The following is a 15571-nucleotide window of genomic DNA, read 5'->3' as shown; positions in this document are numbered from 1 at the left end:
GAGCAACTGTTTCCACACCTCTTTTCCGTCGTCTGTCTCTACTCCAACTATTCTTTGTTTCTTCAAATACCCAGACTTTTGCTACAAGATTCATGTAAAACTGTTGTACATATGGGGACAAGAGAAGGGATCTTTTGAATTGTCTGTTGCTTAGTTTTCTGGTGGTTGAATTCGCCACATCAATCCTCATCAAAATGCCTTTGTCGACTTGGCTCTTCTGCAGATTTTTAATTTTCATATGATTTAGTCCAGTATAGCTGGCAATGGCATAATACTACGTTAAGAAGTCAAAGTTGGTAAAACATTTTTGTCAGCATTACAGTTTCCGGTAACAGCTTAAATGCTTTAATTAATATAATGTACGAATTAATTTGTTTATTGAAAGTCAAAATATTGAATCACGGCCATCATTTCATTGTCAACAATTAAAGTAAATAGGGTGGTGGGTATGAATGTGGGACCAAGGCTTTTGAAGAGTGATCCATGAACGTGATCATGATTTAATACCATATCACTCCCAATTCCCAATTTCCACTATAAATTATCCATTCAATTACCCATATAAATTAATTTTTGACATTTGTTTTACATGAGTATTATGCTAGGCATTATTAAATTGAATTTAAAAGATGTTGATTAAGGCGTGTTTGAGTGTAATTATTGTTGTTGATTAAGCATTAGTCCCTTTAACATATAAAATGAAAAATATTTAAAGCATTAGACTATTAAGAGAATCCAAAAGTGGTTATCGTATTCATACCTGTGCCCTAAAGCCTGAAATTTGGGACCTAGCCATCCATCATACATAGAATAAACAACATATTCGCACCCAAGGTTTGATGAAATCACAAGTTGGTACCCTAAATTATATTTATTCTAATTCTCACCCTTAAAATAACACTGTTAGCAATTTTTAGGGTTTAAGGGGTGCAATTACCATAATTACCCTTAACCTAAATTAATAAATAATATTTTAACCCCTAAATTAGGATAGTTAACTTACCATTTTATTTTTAAATTATCTCAATAACACCCTCGGTCACTACACACTCTCTTGATTTTTGCCCGATCTGGGTGTTTGCGATGGCATCAAACCCCCTGGTTACCTCCATCACCTTCCTCATAGTTTTTCATCTAAAACCCCTCTGGTTCCCGATTCATTGGCCCCTCCAATCGCCGGCGCCGTTAGGCTTAGGGTTTCTCTGTTCTTCGTTGGATTCTGGTCGATTCCGACGGCAAAATTTCAATTGACCCCTATGTCCCCAGCAACCGTTTAGTCACCGTTCACTGGCCGAGAGTTCGTGTTCATCGATCATTTTTTGGTGAAGTGGTGGACGGCAAACGGTGAGCTGTCGTGGCTAGGAAGGTTAGGGGTTTTATAGGGGAGGATGTGAGGAGTCAAATGGTGGTGGTGGTTGGGGTTTTCGCCGTTCAAAACGGTCGAAAATCGACAAAAACCAGTCGCATGTCGCGACTGTTGTGGCCGGTGATCAGCGAGTGATGAGGGGTTGTGAAGGGTAAGGTTTTGTATAGGAGAGCATGGGGGTTCAAATGGTGGTGACAAGAGTGATTTTGGGTGAAAGAATCGCCAAAAAAAAGGCAAAAAATGTCGGGGATGTCGTCTGCTAACATGTGCCAGAGGACTGTTAAAGGCAGTGATCTGTTAACGTGCGCCGTCCATGCAAAATGATCAATCTACCCTTTCCGTCACTTTAAGGGTGGGAATCTAAAATAAATGTAACCAGGGGTACCAACTTGAGATTTCGTCAAACCATAGGTGAGAATTATGTCGTTTACTCTCATACATATAACAAACTCTCTGTGCAATTATTTATTTATAATCCCTTCTCTGTTACTCTTCCTTCTTCAACTTAAACACTAATGTCTGTCCAAAGATTTTTATTTTTTTTCAAACACTAAAGATAATTAATTAAGAGTGGTGGGGGCTGGCTGGGCACTAGATTTCAAAAACTGGTTGTTGAATAACAAGTTTTTAAAAGATTTTGTTAATGAAAAGTTGCTATCACACAAAGCTAGGCAGAATAAAGAGCAATAAATCAGGTTTGAAACCAGATTTTAGGTGAGTGTGAAGTATGAACATACAACCTAGCTAGGTGTGGAAACAAAAACATCAATTCTAAATTCTTGTCTCAATGCTCGAAAATTGGGTTTGTAGNTCCATTACCCATATAAATTAATTTTTGACATTTGTTTTACATGAGTATTATGCTAGGCATTATTAAATTGAATTTAAAAGATGTTGATTAAGGCGTGTTTGAGTGTAATTATTGTTGTTGATTAAGCATTAGTCCCTTTAACTTATAAAATGACAAATATTTCAAGCATTAGACTATTAAGAGAATCCAAAAGTGGTTATCGTATTCATACCTGTGCCCTAAAGCCTGAAATTTGGGACCTAGCCATCCATCATACATAGAATAAACAACATATTCCCACCCAAGGTTTGACAAAATCGCAAGTTGGTACTCCAAATTATATTTATTCTAGATTCCCACCCTTAAAATAACACTGTTAGCAATTTTTAGGGTTTAGGGAGTATAATTACCATAATGCCCTTAACCCTAAATTAATAAATTATATTTTAACCCCTAAATTAGGATAATTAAACCTACCATTTTATTTTCAAATTATCCCAATAACACCCTCGGTCACTACATACCCTCTCGATTTTTGCCCGATCTGGGTTGTTTTCGACGGCAACGAACCCCCTGGTTACTTCCATCACCTTCCTTATAGTTTTTCATCTAAAACCCCTCTGGTTCCCGATTCATTGGCCCCTCCAATCGCCGGCGCCGTTAGGCTTAGGGTTTCTCTGTTCTTCGCTGGATTCTGGCGGCAAAAATCCAATTGGACACCATCACTTCAACCAGCGTCTCTAACTCTATAAAACCCTTATGTCCCCAATAATCGTTTAGTTGCCGAGAGTTCGTGTTCATCGATCGTTTTTTGGTGAAGTGGTGGATGGCAAACAGTGAGCTGCCGTGGCTGGGAAGGTTAGGGGTTTTATAGGGGATGATGTGAGGAGTCAAATGGTGGTAGTGGTTGGGGTTTTCGCCGTTCAAAACGATCAAAAATCGACAAAAACCAGTCGCATGACGCGACTATCATGGCCGGTGATCAGCTAGTGATGAGGGGTTGTGAAGGTTAAGGTTTTGTATAGGAGATGATGGGGGTTCAAATGGTGGTGACAAGAGTGATTTTGGGTGAAAGAATCGCCAAAAAAAGGGCAAAAAATGTTGGGGATGCCGTCTGCTAACGTGTGCCGGAGGACTATTAGAGGCGGTGATCTGCTAACGTGCGTCGTCCATGCAAAATGACCAATTTACCCCTTTCCATCACTTTAAGGATGGGAATCTGAAATAAATGTAACCAAATGTACCAACTTAAGATTTTGTCAAACCTTAGGTGAGAATTATGTCGTTTACTCTCATACATATAACAAACTCTCTGTGCAATTATTTATTTATAGTCCCTTCTCTGTTACTCTTCCTTCTTCAATTTAAACACTAATGTCTGTCCAAAGATTTTTATTTATTTTCAAGCACTAGAGATAATTAATTAAAAGTGGTGGGGGCTGGCTGGGCACTAGATTTCAAAAACTGGTTGATGAATAACAAGTTTTTAAAAGATTTTGTTAATGAAAAGTTGCTATCACACAAAGCTAGGCAGAATAAAGAGCAATAAATCAGGTTTGAAACCAGATTTTAGGTGAGTGTGAAGTATGAACATACAACCTAGCTAGGTGTGGAAACAAAAACATCAATTCTAAATTCTTGTCTCAATGCTCGAAAATTGGGTTTGTAGCGTATTCAATGGTTTTCTGGATTAGTTGAGATGTGTGCAAGCTAACCCAAACACCCAGTTATCAAAAAATAAAAAATTTCTAAATTCTTATCTCAATCTCCAAAGGGAAAGGAGAGGATATAAGAGGTGTTTGTCTCATTTTATAAACTGATTAAACTAGCTTATAAACTCTAAAATTAAACTAACCTATTTGTTTATAATTTTTTTGGACTTATAAGCCCAAAAAAAAAGTTTGGGAGAAGATACTTTTTTTTTTTTTTTGCTTATAAGCTACTTTGACCAAGTATATTACTACATTACCTTTTTTTTATTTTAAAATTCTATCATATACCTTTATTTTTAATAATATAGTATCATTTTTAGTTATTTTAATAATAAAATATATTTATAAACCACATTTTACCAAATGTTTCAACTACTTATCAATTACCTATAATTACTTTAACCAAACACGTAACTGTTTAAATTTTAAATGCTTATAAACTCAAATCACTAACGGCTTACAAACTAATTTTTATAAATTCAGTCAAACACACTCTTATGTATAATCCGTTAAAGAATCCAAGTTTTGGCCCAAAACCCATAAGAAGGTAAGAATAGAAGGCCCATTTGGCTACACATATCCAAACCAGTTAGAATGGTAGAGGCAGCATTACACACCATTTGTCAGATTAGGTACCAATTTGTTTTAAATTTTCCCCAACTGGAAACTGGGAATAAAGTAGCACTGGGGTGAATGTTCTTCGATACACACCTATTTATGTATCTTATCTAGTTATCTGTAAACCACCAGTCATTCATAAATGCCCATTATGTAGTCGAGATTAAGAGAAATGTATATTGTCATCTTACAATAAGAGATCAGTATGAAACAATTAAAAATGCAACATGAAAGCAAGATGCTCATGATTTAACAAAGCCATTAAAGTCAAAACTATATATTCCAAGGTATATGATACAGTAATTAGGCAAATTTCACTTCCAACACAAAAACAAAATTAAAGCAGATTCTTCGAATATTTACTTTATTAATCTGGATAACTGATATTTCCTTTCAGAGATTCCTCTCCTTGCAACTAAACTAATCAGAGTTATTGAACCATCTATTTCATGTGGTTTCTAACATAGATTTGTATTGCTGTAAAAGAGTGGATGATACATTAAAGAAGTTGGAGTTTGGATTGATGTCCGTTTTGATATCGACTTGTCGACTGGGTTTAGTGAAACGGAGAACTGGAAAAAATATTTCATAGCGAATCCAAAGCCCAACAGTAGTATCCCTAACTCTGGCTATGTAAGTAAAACAGAAAAAGGCCCAGTGACCATTGGTACCCAAAATGGTAGCTATAAGAGATCGTAATCTTGAAATAAACTGCTTTCAAATGTACAAAGTGATTACTATTATCTCAGTTAAAAGAAACATAAGAAGACATAAAAGTAGAACACAGTAAGGCTACAAAGAAATGTGTATATACACTAACACAGCAGCAACTCCAGCTACTAGCCAGAGAAGAGTTATTAGCAGGTAATTTAAGGAGCAGAAAAAGCATCATCCACCCATTTCATCTCGTAGACAGAGACCTTATCGGTAGTTTTAACCGATTGGGGCCAGCAAACGAGACCTTGGACAGTAGTTTTGAGCTTATTCATGCGCTTACGATGACGAATACGCCTCAGAACCTCATCTTTTTCTAGCGTTTGCGACGTCTGTGTGGGTCTTAGAAAGAGATGGGTTGTAACAGAGTTGAGGTTTTCTGGGTGCTCTTGATCTCCAGTGGTGTTGTTGTTGTTGTTCTTGTCATCAGCTTCTGAGATTGTGGGTTGGGTTTTGGGAACCAATGAAGTACTCATTGTTGTAAGTAAGGAACAAAGCACACAAGTTTAACTCTGTAAGTGAAAAATGAGAGACATGGAATGGCCATGAGATTATTATATTTATAGATAAATTATAATAAGATGTAAATATTTACTTTGGTCGGTTTTGTTGGATTCGAGGAGGCCTTGAAATTGGTAGCAGAATCCATGTTTTTTCAGAACGTCGGTGTCCAGGCTTTAAACTTGTCTCCGTTATTTTATTATTTTAATACATGCTCCAGTCACTCAACATCATCTCTGGGTATTTAGCCTAAAGTTTTATATATATATATAAATCATAAATAAATATAAGACTTCAAAATAATCGGCTCAAATAACTAAAATTTTACTATATGATCACAAACGAAGTGATTTAGCCCAAGTCCATTCTCCCTCATCAGACTTCAAATTCAAGTAAAGAATATCAAATCTATCATATTTAGTTAATAGATAACTACTTGCACAATATAAGCGTAAAAGTTTATGCACATTATTTATTTATTGTTTAAAGCATAATTAATTTATATGGTTTAAGATATATGAAAATAACTTTTTCTTTAAAAAAATGAAAAACGTCGTGACCGTGGCTAGTTGTTGGGTTTGCAAGAATAATTGGGCGTAAAAGTAAAACCATGTTTATATAATTATTTTAAAATCACTTTCAATTAAACCAGTCGGGCTATTAAAAGAATGAGCAGAAGACCAGGAAATTCATATTGTTGTAATTCTACCTCATGCGTGAGGGCGGTGGAGACAACAAAATCATGGTGGCAATAAGCAAATCACATAAACATCCTTAATTCTATATACCATGTACATGTTCTCTTTCCAAAGTAAACCCAGTAATGCTCCATGGATTGTTTCACGTACTGTAGGACACGCGGCAATTAATCAGTAGGTGTAGCTCTTACTCCTAGATGTTCCCGATCCGATAAAGGGTGACAACTGAAAAACAGGTGGAAGAGATAGAGTGTATGGAATTTAAAGAAAAAGAAGGTTAAACGACTAATGTTAACGTGGCGGTTACATGGGCTGTCTTGGAAATTGAGTGGCACGGTTGTGGTGGTCCAAGTGGCCGAATGTGGCCAAACCTAATACAAATTGTGGGCTGTCCACCTTCGGCTGGTTTGGTCAATTTCAGGTAATCCTTTTAACCTTCTTGGTTTGATCAATTTGGAAGCAAGCGAATTCCTCACTTAATGTATTTTGTTTTTTTTTTAATGAGGGTTTGGATTATATCGTTAGTTGTGAAACATTTTGAATCACTACATTGTTCAGCTAAATCTGTCATGTTTGTACATACTTTTGTATTTTTGTTTGAGAAGAAAATGAATAATTTCTTATTTATTAAGGAGAGGATCAGAGCCCTTGCTAACTGGGCAAAAGGGTTGTTGCGACGTTAAAGGTGTCCAGTGATTTTTTAACTTTTTTCATAATAACATGAATGCCGTTTGGATTCAGCAACTCTGGATTCTGATCCAAGTTTAAATATGCAACTTGTTCTTTAGCCCAATGCCGACGAGCATTTGAATCTATCACTCTCATCTTTACATTTATGAACACCAACCCATGCACGATGCACCAATTCAATTTGTACGATCAGTTGCTAAACTCACAACCGTTAAAATGTCTTCCACTTAAGATCATTATAATATACCATTAACAATAATATACTTCCAGTTAATGGTATATTCTAATGTCTTCAATTTCGATCGTCCATTTCCTGATTTATTTGATATAATACTTACATTGGCACGCCTAGGAACTGCTTTGCTGCCTTCTTTTAATTTTCAAACCATTATAAATCACTGCACTTTCACCTCCACTTACAATTTTTTTGTTNCTTAAGATCATTATAATATACTTCCAGTTAATGGTATATTCTAATGTCTTCAATTTCGATCGTCCATTTCCTGATTTATTTGATATAATACTTACATTGGCACACCTAGGAACTGCTTTGTCTGCCTTCTTTTAATTTTCAAACCATTATAAATCACTGCACTTTCACCTCCACTTACAATTTTTTTTTTGTTTTTTCGTACTTACTCTTCAATCATTTGTTCAATAGTTGATTCATATTGGCCACTACTTAATAATGTTACCCTGCATGATTGTGGCACTTTGGCTCATACAAAAAATGCTTGTTTAAAACTCCATATATATAAATTTAGTCAAATCCAAATTCAGTACGTCTCAAATTATGTGGACGATTAGAAAAACACAAATTATTCAAAACAAAATCCAACCGGGTCCACTAGAACAAACGTGGCGGTATATGATTCGACCATATCAATCCTTATTGCCATATACAGTAAGCCTTAAAATACAAGGTAAATTAAGATACAAAAGCAGAAACCGTTCAATAATAACAGCAACCCAAACTAATTAAACTAACTATCACGTTATTATTAGAATCAGACCCTGATTTCCCGGACCCAAAAATCTATCTTTTTTACGAAATCATTAGGCATTGGTCGTACACGTGTCCTGATCTTAGGTTGTTTATGTCTTAAAAACCGTTTGTATTTATATATAAAAAGTCCCACTCTCCTCTCCCGCCTTTAGCTCTTTCGTTCTAGCAACTCCGCTCTTATTTCTATGCCACAAACATTCATTCCTTCACTTGCGTTGATTTGGTTTTTACGTTTACATTCTTAATTTTTATTCTTTAGCTTTGTTGGATTGGAATGAGAGACGGAGGAAGTACAATGTTTGCTGAATCTAACGGTATGAATCAAAGGTCGAGTTTTGGCGGCATATTGCACTCAGATCCAAATCTATCTTCAACTACACACAACGATGATGATTTTAATGTCCGTCCTAGCAGTGCTTCCGCAGTTACTCAATCCTTTTATGACGCCTCTCGGATGAGCTGCGAGGGTTCACCCATGCAAATGTCTCCATGGAACCAAACCTCACCCTTTCAAAATTCTCCATGGACCCATTCCGATGACAACCTTCAGCAAGACGGTCTCATCGGCTCCCTTATACGTGAAGAAGGTCATATTTATTCCTTGGCTGCAACCAAAGACCTCTTATACACCGGTTCTGATAGCAAGAACATTCGTGTTTGGAAAAATCTTAAAGAATTTTGTGGTTTCAAAGCAAGTAGTGGTCTTGTTAAGGCCATAGTTATCTCCGGTGAAAAGATTTTTACAGGTCACCAAGATGGTAAGATTCGTGTATGGAAAGTCTCTCCAAAGAACCAAAGTGTCCACAAGCGAGCCGGCACGTTACCAACCTTGAAGGACATATTCAAGAGCTCCATCAAACCAAGCAATTACGTTGAAGTGAGACGTCGTCGTACTTCACTCTGGATCAAACACTCTGATGCGGTATCGTGTATGAGCTTGGATGAAGATAGTGGCCTCTTGTACACGGCCTCATGGGAAAGAACCTTCAAAGTATGGAGAATTTCAGATTCAAAATGCCTAGAATCAGTCAATGCTCACGACGACGCTGTTAACTCAGTGATTTCGAGCTCTGAAGGTACCATCTTTACCGGTTCAGCCGATGGCACCGTCAAAGTATGGATAAGGGAACAACATGGTAAAGGAACAAAGCACGCCCTTTCCCGTACATTACTAAAACAAGAATGTGCGGTAACGGCTTTGGCAGTGAATACCTCAAAGTCCATCGTGTATTGTGGGTCCAGTGATGGTCTGGTCAACTTTTGGGAACGTGAGAACCGGTTATGTCATGGTGGGGTCCTTAAAGGCCACAAGCTTGCTGTTCTATGTCTAATGGCTGCAGGGAAATTGGTGTTCAGCGGATCAGCGGATAAGACTATATGCGTGTGGAGGAGAGATGGTACGATTCACACGTGTCTCTCAGTGCTGACGGGGCACACTGGACCGGTGAAGTGCTTGGCAGCTGAGGAGGATCGTGAATCATCGAGTCGAAGTCAACGTTGGATTGTGTACAGTGGGAGTCTTGATAAATCTGTTAAGGTTTGGGGGGTATCTGAGATGGCTCCTGATATGGCTAAGATTCTGCAGCAGCAGCAAATGTCATGATTTTCATGGGCACCCTATCGTGCAATGGGAGCTAATCTAGCCCGAACAAGAGGTAAAGGTACATATCCCAAGAACTCTGGGATTTGAAATCTTGGTAGTCTTTTATCCCACGGCTTCTTATCGTTAGAAACGTGTATTTAAATATGCAATTTCAAAGCGAGGATGGGGACAAATCTTTTGTTGTTGGTTTTTATATTATATTATCGGGGTCTGTATATGCTGGGCTAGAGGTAGTTTTTTTTTTTTTTTGGTTTGGCTACAACGTGGGAAAAAGACTGTTTGTATACTGAAATCTTTTTTTTTTTTTTTTTTTTTTCTTCATTAATAATATTGTAAGACTGGTTTGGAATTTGAATGGGCGATCAGGTATACCGTATATTGATTAAGAAACATAAAGATGCACGACCGCTTTTCTACTTAAAATTCTGCTACCTTTCCAGGGAAAAAGATATCCCCAAAATGCGCATAATTTTTTGCTGTTCACTTTTGTTTTGACCACAACACCTAATCATTCACTGATGATAGTGTCTGCCGATTCTTAATTCTGTCAATACAATAGATTAGACCCTTTCAGTATGAAGCACAGATATAAGCCTAACCTAATTTTGTCAGTCTGTTTGGAGCAAACTCCAATACAAAACATATATAGAGCGTTATCTAGGCGCAATAGACCTGGTTGGCTTGTCAGGGAAAACTTGTATCGTTGCTTCTAAGCTGCTAAATTCAACAGCCTCAATCATTCTGTCTCCTCATATAGTTTATAGATAATGACAGGGCACATCGACCAATTCTGAAAATGCAGTCTAAAGTCTGAACCAAAAGTAAGAGTTTTAGATGCAAAAATATTATACAACTTATTACAGCCCATGACATGAAGTGATAATAACACATAAAATTGCATTAAGCAAAACACTCTTTCATAAGAAGCTAGTGTCATAAAGGAAACAAGAGGTGAGAACATCTTACCAGACCGGAATGGATTGTAAAAACTATTTTGCCTAGGATGCAAAAATATACAAGAATACTCTCATATTTCTTTTCAGAAATTTACACTTTTGTTTTCCTGATTTGACACGTTGTGAAGAAGGTGAACAGATTGTACAGATGCACTTGTGACACTTTCAGAATTTTTATACAAAGTTTATAGCATGACAATTATGTTTGGAAAAAATAGAGAAGAAATAGCCACAAACAAAATGGGATCATGTAATCAATGCTAAGACTTGGGATGATTGCGACAGAAGAAAGCAACTACCATGGAAATTTAATTATAAGAAATATTTAATGTGAAAGCCTACGACAGTGGGTTCTCCTTTCTTCATGTTGTATGCTTGAGCTCAGGCCAGGCAGATGACCACTTCTGTTACCGACAGAGTTCAAGTCCAAAGCCAGTGGTACCGCTGTCTCTCCTCCTTCAAGTATTCTAAGGACCTGAAATATTACAAAATATAAGTGAATGGCTCTTGAAACAGGTAAATCATATAACTAGAAACCCCATGAATCCAATAGGGAATTCAAAATAATCATGACAGGACACCATACCTTCGACATTTGGGGTCTAGACTCTGGATCAGGACATAAACACAAGAAGGCAGCGCGGGCCATAGCCTGTAGTTGATGGGTGAAGCTCTGGACTTGATTAGAGGCCAAATATGGGTCAATTAGACAATATATCTTTTCTAGGATAAGGCCTGGTTCTAATGCGGCCAGAGGGTGGAACCAGTCTGACAACAAATGCTGTCCCTTATAACATTGCAACTTCTTGGTTCTTTGACCTGTTATTAGCTCTAATAATACCACTCCAAATGCGTATACATCAACCTTTTGTGTAATTCTTCCACCATCAACATATTCTGGTGCAAGATACCTGCGTGTGAACATACGCCAAGAATTAACAACAGACCAGTTTTCAAGTTTAATTTATTACTTACGTATATCAAGTGCATATAATTAGAGTTTTAGTTTCTGGCCTTTTAGGGAACACTGCGTAAGCCAGAGTTTACTTTAAAGATTAATGAAACATCAGGCTAACAAAATCAATTCACTTATGTAGATAGGAAGACAAATGTATATACACAAGACAATTACGTATCACATGTCATTAGTACCCTGATGTTCCAATGACTTGTTCCTCTGTATTTATGCTCCATTCAGAGTGCCACCTAGCAAGTCCAAAATCAGCTACCTAACAAAACAACAAAACAGTTGAAGAACGATGGATATTCTGTAATACTTGCTATAAGTATGGTAAGAATTAGAAAAAAAAAATATATATATATTCATGTACCAGAGGTTCAAAATCATGAGTGAGGAGGATATTGTTAGGCCTCATGTCTCTGTGCACTATACATCCAACTCTACAATCTTCGTGAAGATACCGTAGCCCTCGTGCTGCTCCAATTGCTATCTTAAGTCGAGATTGCCAATCCAGTGGGGCTCTTTTATACCCTGTCAAAAAACAAAAGTATAACCAAACTCGAGTCAAATTCAAAGGCGATGGAAGCAAGGAATATTGAACACACGGGAGTAAGGTTCATAGGAACATGCATATTACTGTATACCTATGGACGGTAATTTTTGGAAAAGAAAAAATACACATATAAAAGAGAAGGGAAATACCGTGTAAATGGAAGTCCAAGGAACCATTGCATATGTACTCATAAACTAAGACTCTCCTCTTGCTGTCAATACAAAACCCAATCAGCAATACAACATTCCTATGTTGGGCACAGCTTAAAACTCTCACTTCCCTACAGAAGTCATTATCAGCCTGTGAACCCTCAAACTTTAACAACTTCACTGCAACCACTTGGCCATCTCTCAAAATTCCCCTGTAAACAACTCCAAAACCACCTTCTGCCAAAAAATTCATTCTTGAAAATCCGTCTGTAGCATCCTCGAGCTCCTCATAGGAAAAGCTTCTTGGTGGTTTTCCAAATATTGGTGCCTTGTGTTGACATAGGGAGCATAATGGTGGAGGTATTGAGGATGTTCTACCTAAAGGGACTGCATCCCTGATGGTTGAACCTGGATTTATACTGTGGCCTTTATGATGGCTTTGATTGAATTCTAGTCTACCAGGCTTTGTATCTTGATCATACTGAATAAACTTATCAAGCAGGGATCTGGAAGTTGGAGATCTACTTTTGTGAGTATCTCCATAGTTCTGGGGTTTCGGTGGCTTCTCATCAACAATGTGGTTTTCGGGAATCCAAAATGCACTCTTGCAGTTAGAAGCTACTGGTGGTGCTGAATTTGTTGATAGAGTTATTAGCCTTTGTTTCTGGGAGTCTAGAGCCATAAGTGGGTCATCCAAGTGGCTTTGATTATTTATTGGTGTGTAATATCCTCTATCCATTCCTTCAAAAAGGGGATTTTGTTCATAGACTAGGAAAAGTGATGTCATTGTATCAAAGGTCGTTAACGATCCTTGTTTTGCGGGTCTTGAGGAAGAAGTGATACGTCTTTCAGGACTGCTTACTGGAGTGGAATTCTTCACGCTTTCCGCTAGTAACTTTCCAGTTTCCTCAATTGGTGAAGCAGAAGCTGAGAGATATGGAGTTTGGTCATCATTTGAGCCTTGTAAATTAAGCCTAAGGACTTTGGCTTGAGAATTTTTCATTACTACGATGTTGCAGTGAAGTTCCTCCAAGCAATGTTTCAGCTCTTGCTTTAGTTTTCTGTTTCAGCAGAATAAAAACCATGAAGCACTTACTTCCAATCTCGTTATTCTGGGACAAGTGACAAGTAGGGTAAAAATATGATTTGGTAGCAAAAATGATCGAAGAACATAAGAAGTTGAATGCCAAAGTCTCATAGAGATCACACATTTCAGCTCGAATAAAATGGAATTTATGATTAAGTTGAACACCAAAAGCCTGAATCAATTGACTAGTGAGAAAATGAATCAAAACAATATGCTAGCTAGTATAAAGTCCTAATTACTGTCCGTCTGTACCCTCACACCAGTTTTCCTTGCTAAACTTTGGATTAGGAGTGAGCTAACTATGTTAGAACTTAGAACCGGCTAGACATAAGGTTAATTCTTGAACCTTGGCCTAATTTAGTCCTTGTCTTCAGTGTTTTCACAGTTTAAAAATAACATGAATGTTGGATGTGCAAATTCAGAAAGCATTATATTTAATCCCTTATGAACCGACTAATATCGACAAATAATACAAACTACAAAGACAAACAGCCTACCAGCAGATCATAATTATAAAGAATCATTAAATAGTTTTTAAAGAGGAAAATAGATGATTAGCCACCACCTAACCCATTTAATCAAAAGCTCATAAAAAAGAAATAATACTTTTTTATTATGATTAATTACTTGTCCAGTATGACCCAGTTGGCTCCGTTGCTGCTTGCCTCAGTCGCCACTGCACTTCCAGGTGTACCTGATACCACCTTAATCGTCACTCTAACCTACATTCACCACATCATTATTAGCTACTTCCATAATTTTTAAACCAGTTGTTGCTTAGAAGATAAAGGCAAAACCTCCATTTTGATTGTTCCGTGCCTCTTTCAGGTTATAAAAAATTGAGTGAAAAAAAAAAAAAAAAAAAAAAAAAAGCATAACTTTCACATGCCAACAGGTTTTCACCTACTCTGTGAAAAAAATCACGTAGTGCAGTTATGAAGTGGGACACCACGTTTGATCATGATTAGTATTTTGTTAATATTATAATGAGCAGTAATATATTCTGAACTTCAAAGTTCAAATTAACAGGCCATAACAAGTTTCTTTTCATGGGGTCTACAATCGATCTTCACAGCAACTTCTAGGCACATGCCATTCCCCGAATAATAATAATAAAAAAAAAGACCCCATTTCATTTAATTCATTAAGTTAATTTGTTTGCATCTCACCAACAACAGATCTTAAAACCTGTTTGGCTTCCATGAATCTTCCACACTCTGACACTCAAATCAACTACCAGTAACTTGAGATCTTAACAAATGATTATTCACAATTTTTTTCTTCCTCCAAAGAATATCTATCTTTGTCTCTAATAATAATTTAACTTTACAATATAAAACATAAAAATGAATTACCACGTAGGATATAGATTGTATATAGTTATAAAAGTATGTACATTGTGAAATTTACAAATTTAATTGCTGAGCTAGATAATTCCTTTAAAATAGGTACAGTATACATTAGCAGGGTAAATTATCAAGGTGTGAAATGACAAAAGAGTACGTAGTGCAGATGCAACTGTATACCAAAAATGAGATGAGGTGGGAATGTGGTGTAAATTTTGAAACTGACCTCAATTTGGTTATGAAACTGAAGTACCATTTGTGAACAAGACTCGGAGATTTTACAAATCCGATCCGGCAACTTTTCCGCATGACTGCTGTTACGCTCACCATTCAACCTCGGAAACCTCCAGAATCTCCTACCTTGTAACACACATTAAGCCAACGCTCCATAACCTTGAAAAAACTAGAAGTGAAAAATTATGCAAAAGAACAGAATTACCTGATTTCTCGGCTGGAAAAACGGCAAGCAAAGTAATACCATCCCCGGTATGAACAACATGAGTGAGAGCCCATGCTAATGCTTTCTTGGAGATAACTTTTTCCGCTCTAACGGCCACCACCACTCTCTCCGTCACCTCAACGGCGGTACGCTGACTCAAGCTGGAGTCTGTTCTTTCAGGAAGCATTAGCGTGTAAAGTTGTGAGGGTGGAAGTGAGAATCTGAAAGAGTTTGCGAGTCGTTGGTGTTTTTCGTGATTGGGTTGGTTATGACGTGCGTGATCATTTCCTTAAGTTAAGCGGGATAAAGTGTAGGCAAAAATTGGAAATGGGAACCATGGTTAATTGACTGTGGTTAACTAATATATTGTTGATAGGGGCAT

General features: G+C 37.1%; 2 protein-coding genes across 3 annotated transcripts; one reads left to right on the top strand and one right to left on the bottom strand.

The window, feature by feature from the left end:
* Positions 1–8160: 8160 nt before the first annotated feature.
* Positions 8161–9968, top strand: LOC116126851 (protein JINGUBANG). The gene has a single exon (XM_031412530.1). It carries the CDS (start codon positions 8370–8372, stop codon positions 9696–9698), a length of 1329 nt encoding a protein of 442 aa, XP_031268390.1. The 5' UTR covers positions 8161–8369; the 3' UTR covers positions 9699–9968.
* A 575-nt stretch (positions 9969–10543) lies between these two features.
* LOC116126767 (inactive protein kinase SELMODRAFT_444075-like) lies at positions 10544–15443 on the bottom strand. 2 transcript variants are annotated; one of them, XM_031412431.1, is made up of 8 exons: positions 15190–15443; positions 14977–15110; positions 14032–14126; positions 12318–13378; positions 11986–12146; positions 11807–11883; positions 11241–11565; positions 10544–11129 (listed from the first exon to the last, which is right to left on the bottom strand). In XM_031412431.1, exons 1-8 carry the CDS (start codon positions 15374–15376, stop codon positions 10980–10982), a joined length of 2190 nt encoding a protein of 729 aa, XP_031268291.1. In that variant the 5' UTR covers positions 15377–15443; the 3' UTR covers positions 10544–10979. The 2 variants fall into 2 exon arrangements, with proteins under 2 accessions (XP_031268291.1, XP_031268292.1); XM_031412432.1 differs by lacking the exon at positions 14032–14126 and having other exon boundaries at positions 10545–11129; positions 14977–15327.
* Positions 15444–15571: the final 128 nt, after the last annotated feature.

Source organism: Pistacia vera, unplaced genomic scaffold (assembly GCF_008641045.1).
Source record: "Pistacia vera cultivar Batoury unplaced genomic scaffold, PisVer_v2 Contig184, whole genome shotgun sequence".
Lineage (NCBI taxonomy): Eukaryota > Viridiplantae > Streptophyta > Magnoliopsida > Sapindales > Anacardiaceae > Pistacia > Pistacia vera.
Note: the sequence above shows the minus strand (reverse complement) of the source record. Positions and strands in the feature narration are given on the sequence as shown.

Excerpts from the sequence above, each read along its gene's own strand:
- LOC116126851 (XM_031412530.1), top strand. The coding sequence starts at position 8,370 with ATGAGAGACGGAGGAAGTACAATGTTTGCTGAATCTAACGGTATGAAT.
- LOC116126767 (XM_031412431.1), bottom strand. The coding sequence starts at position 15,376 with ATGCTTCCTGAAAGAACAGACTCCAGCTTGAGTCAGCGTACCGCCGTT. Across the intron at positions 13,379-14,031 it reads AACTGGGTCATACTGGACAA|AAAACTAAAGCAAGAGCTGA; the intron begins GTAATTAATCAT and ends CTGCTGAAACAG. Across the intron at positions 11,130-11,240 it reads CTAGACCCCAAATGTCGAAG|GTCCTTAGAATACTTGAAGG; the intron begins GTATGGTGTCCT and ends GTAATATTTCAG.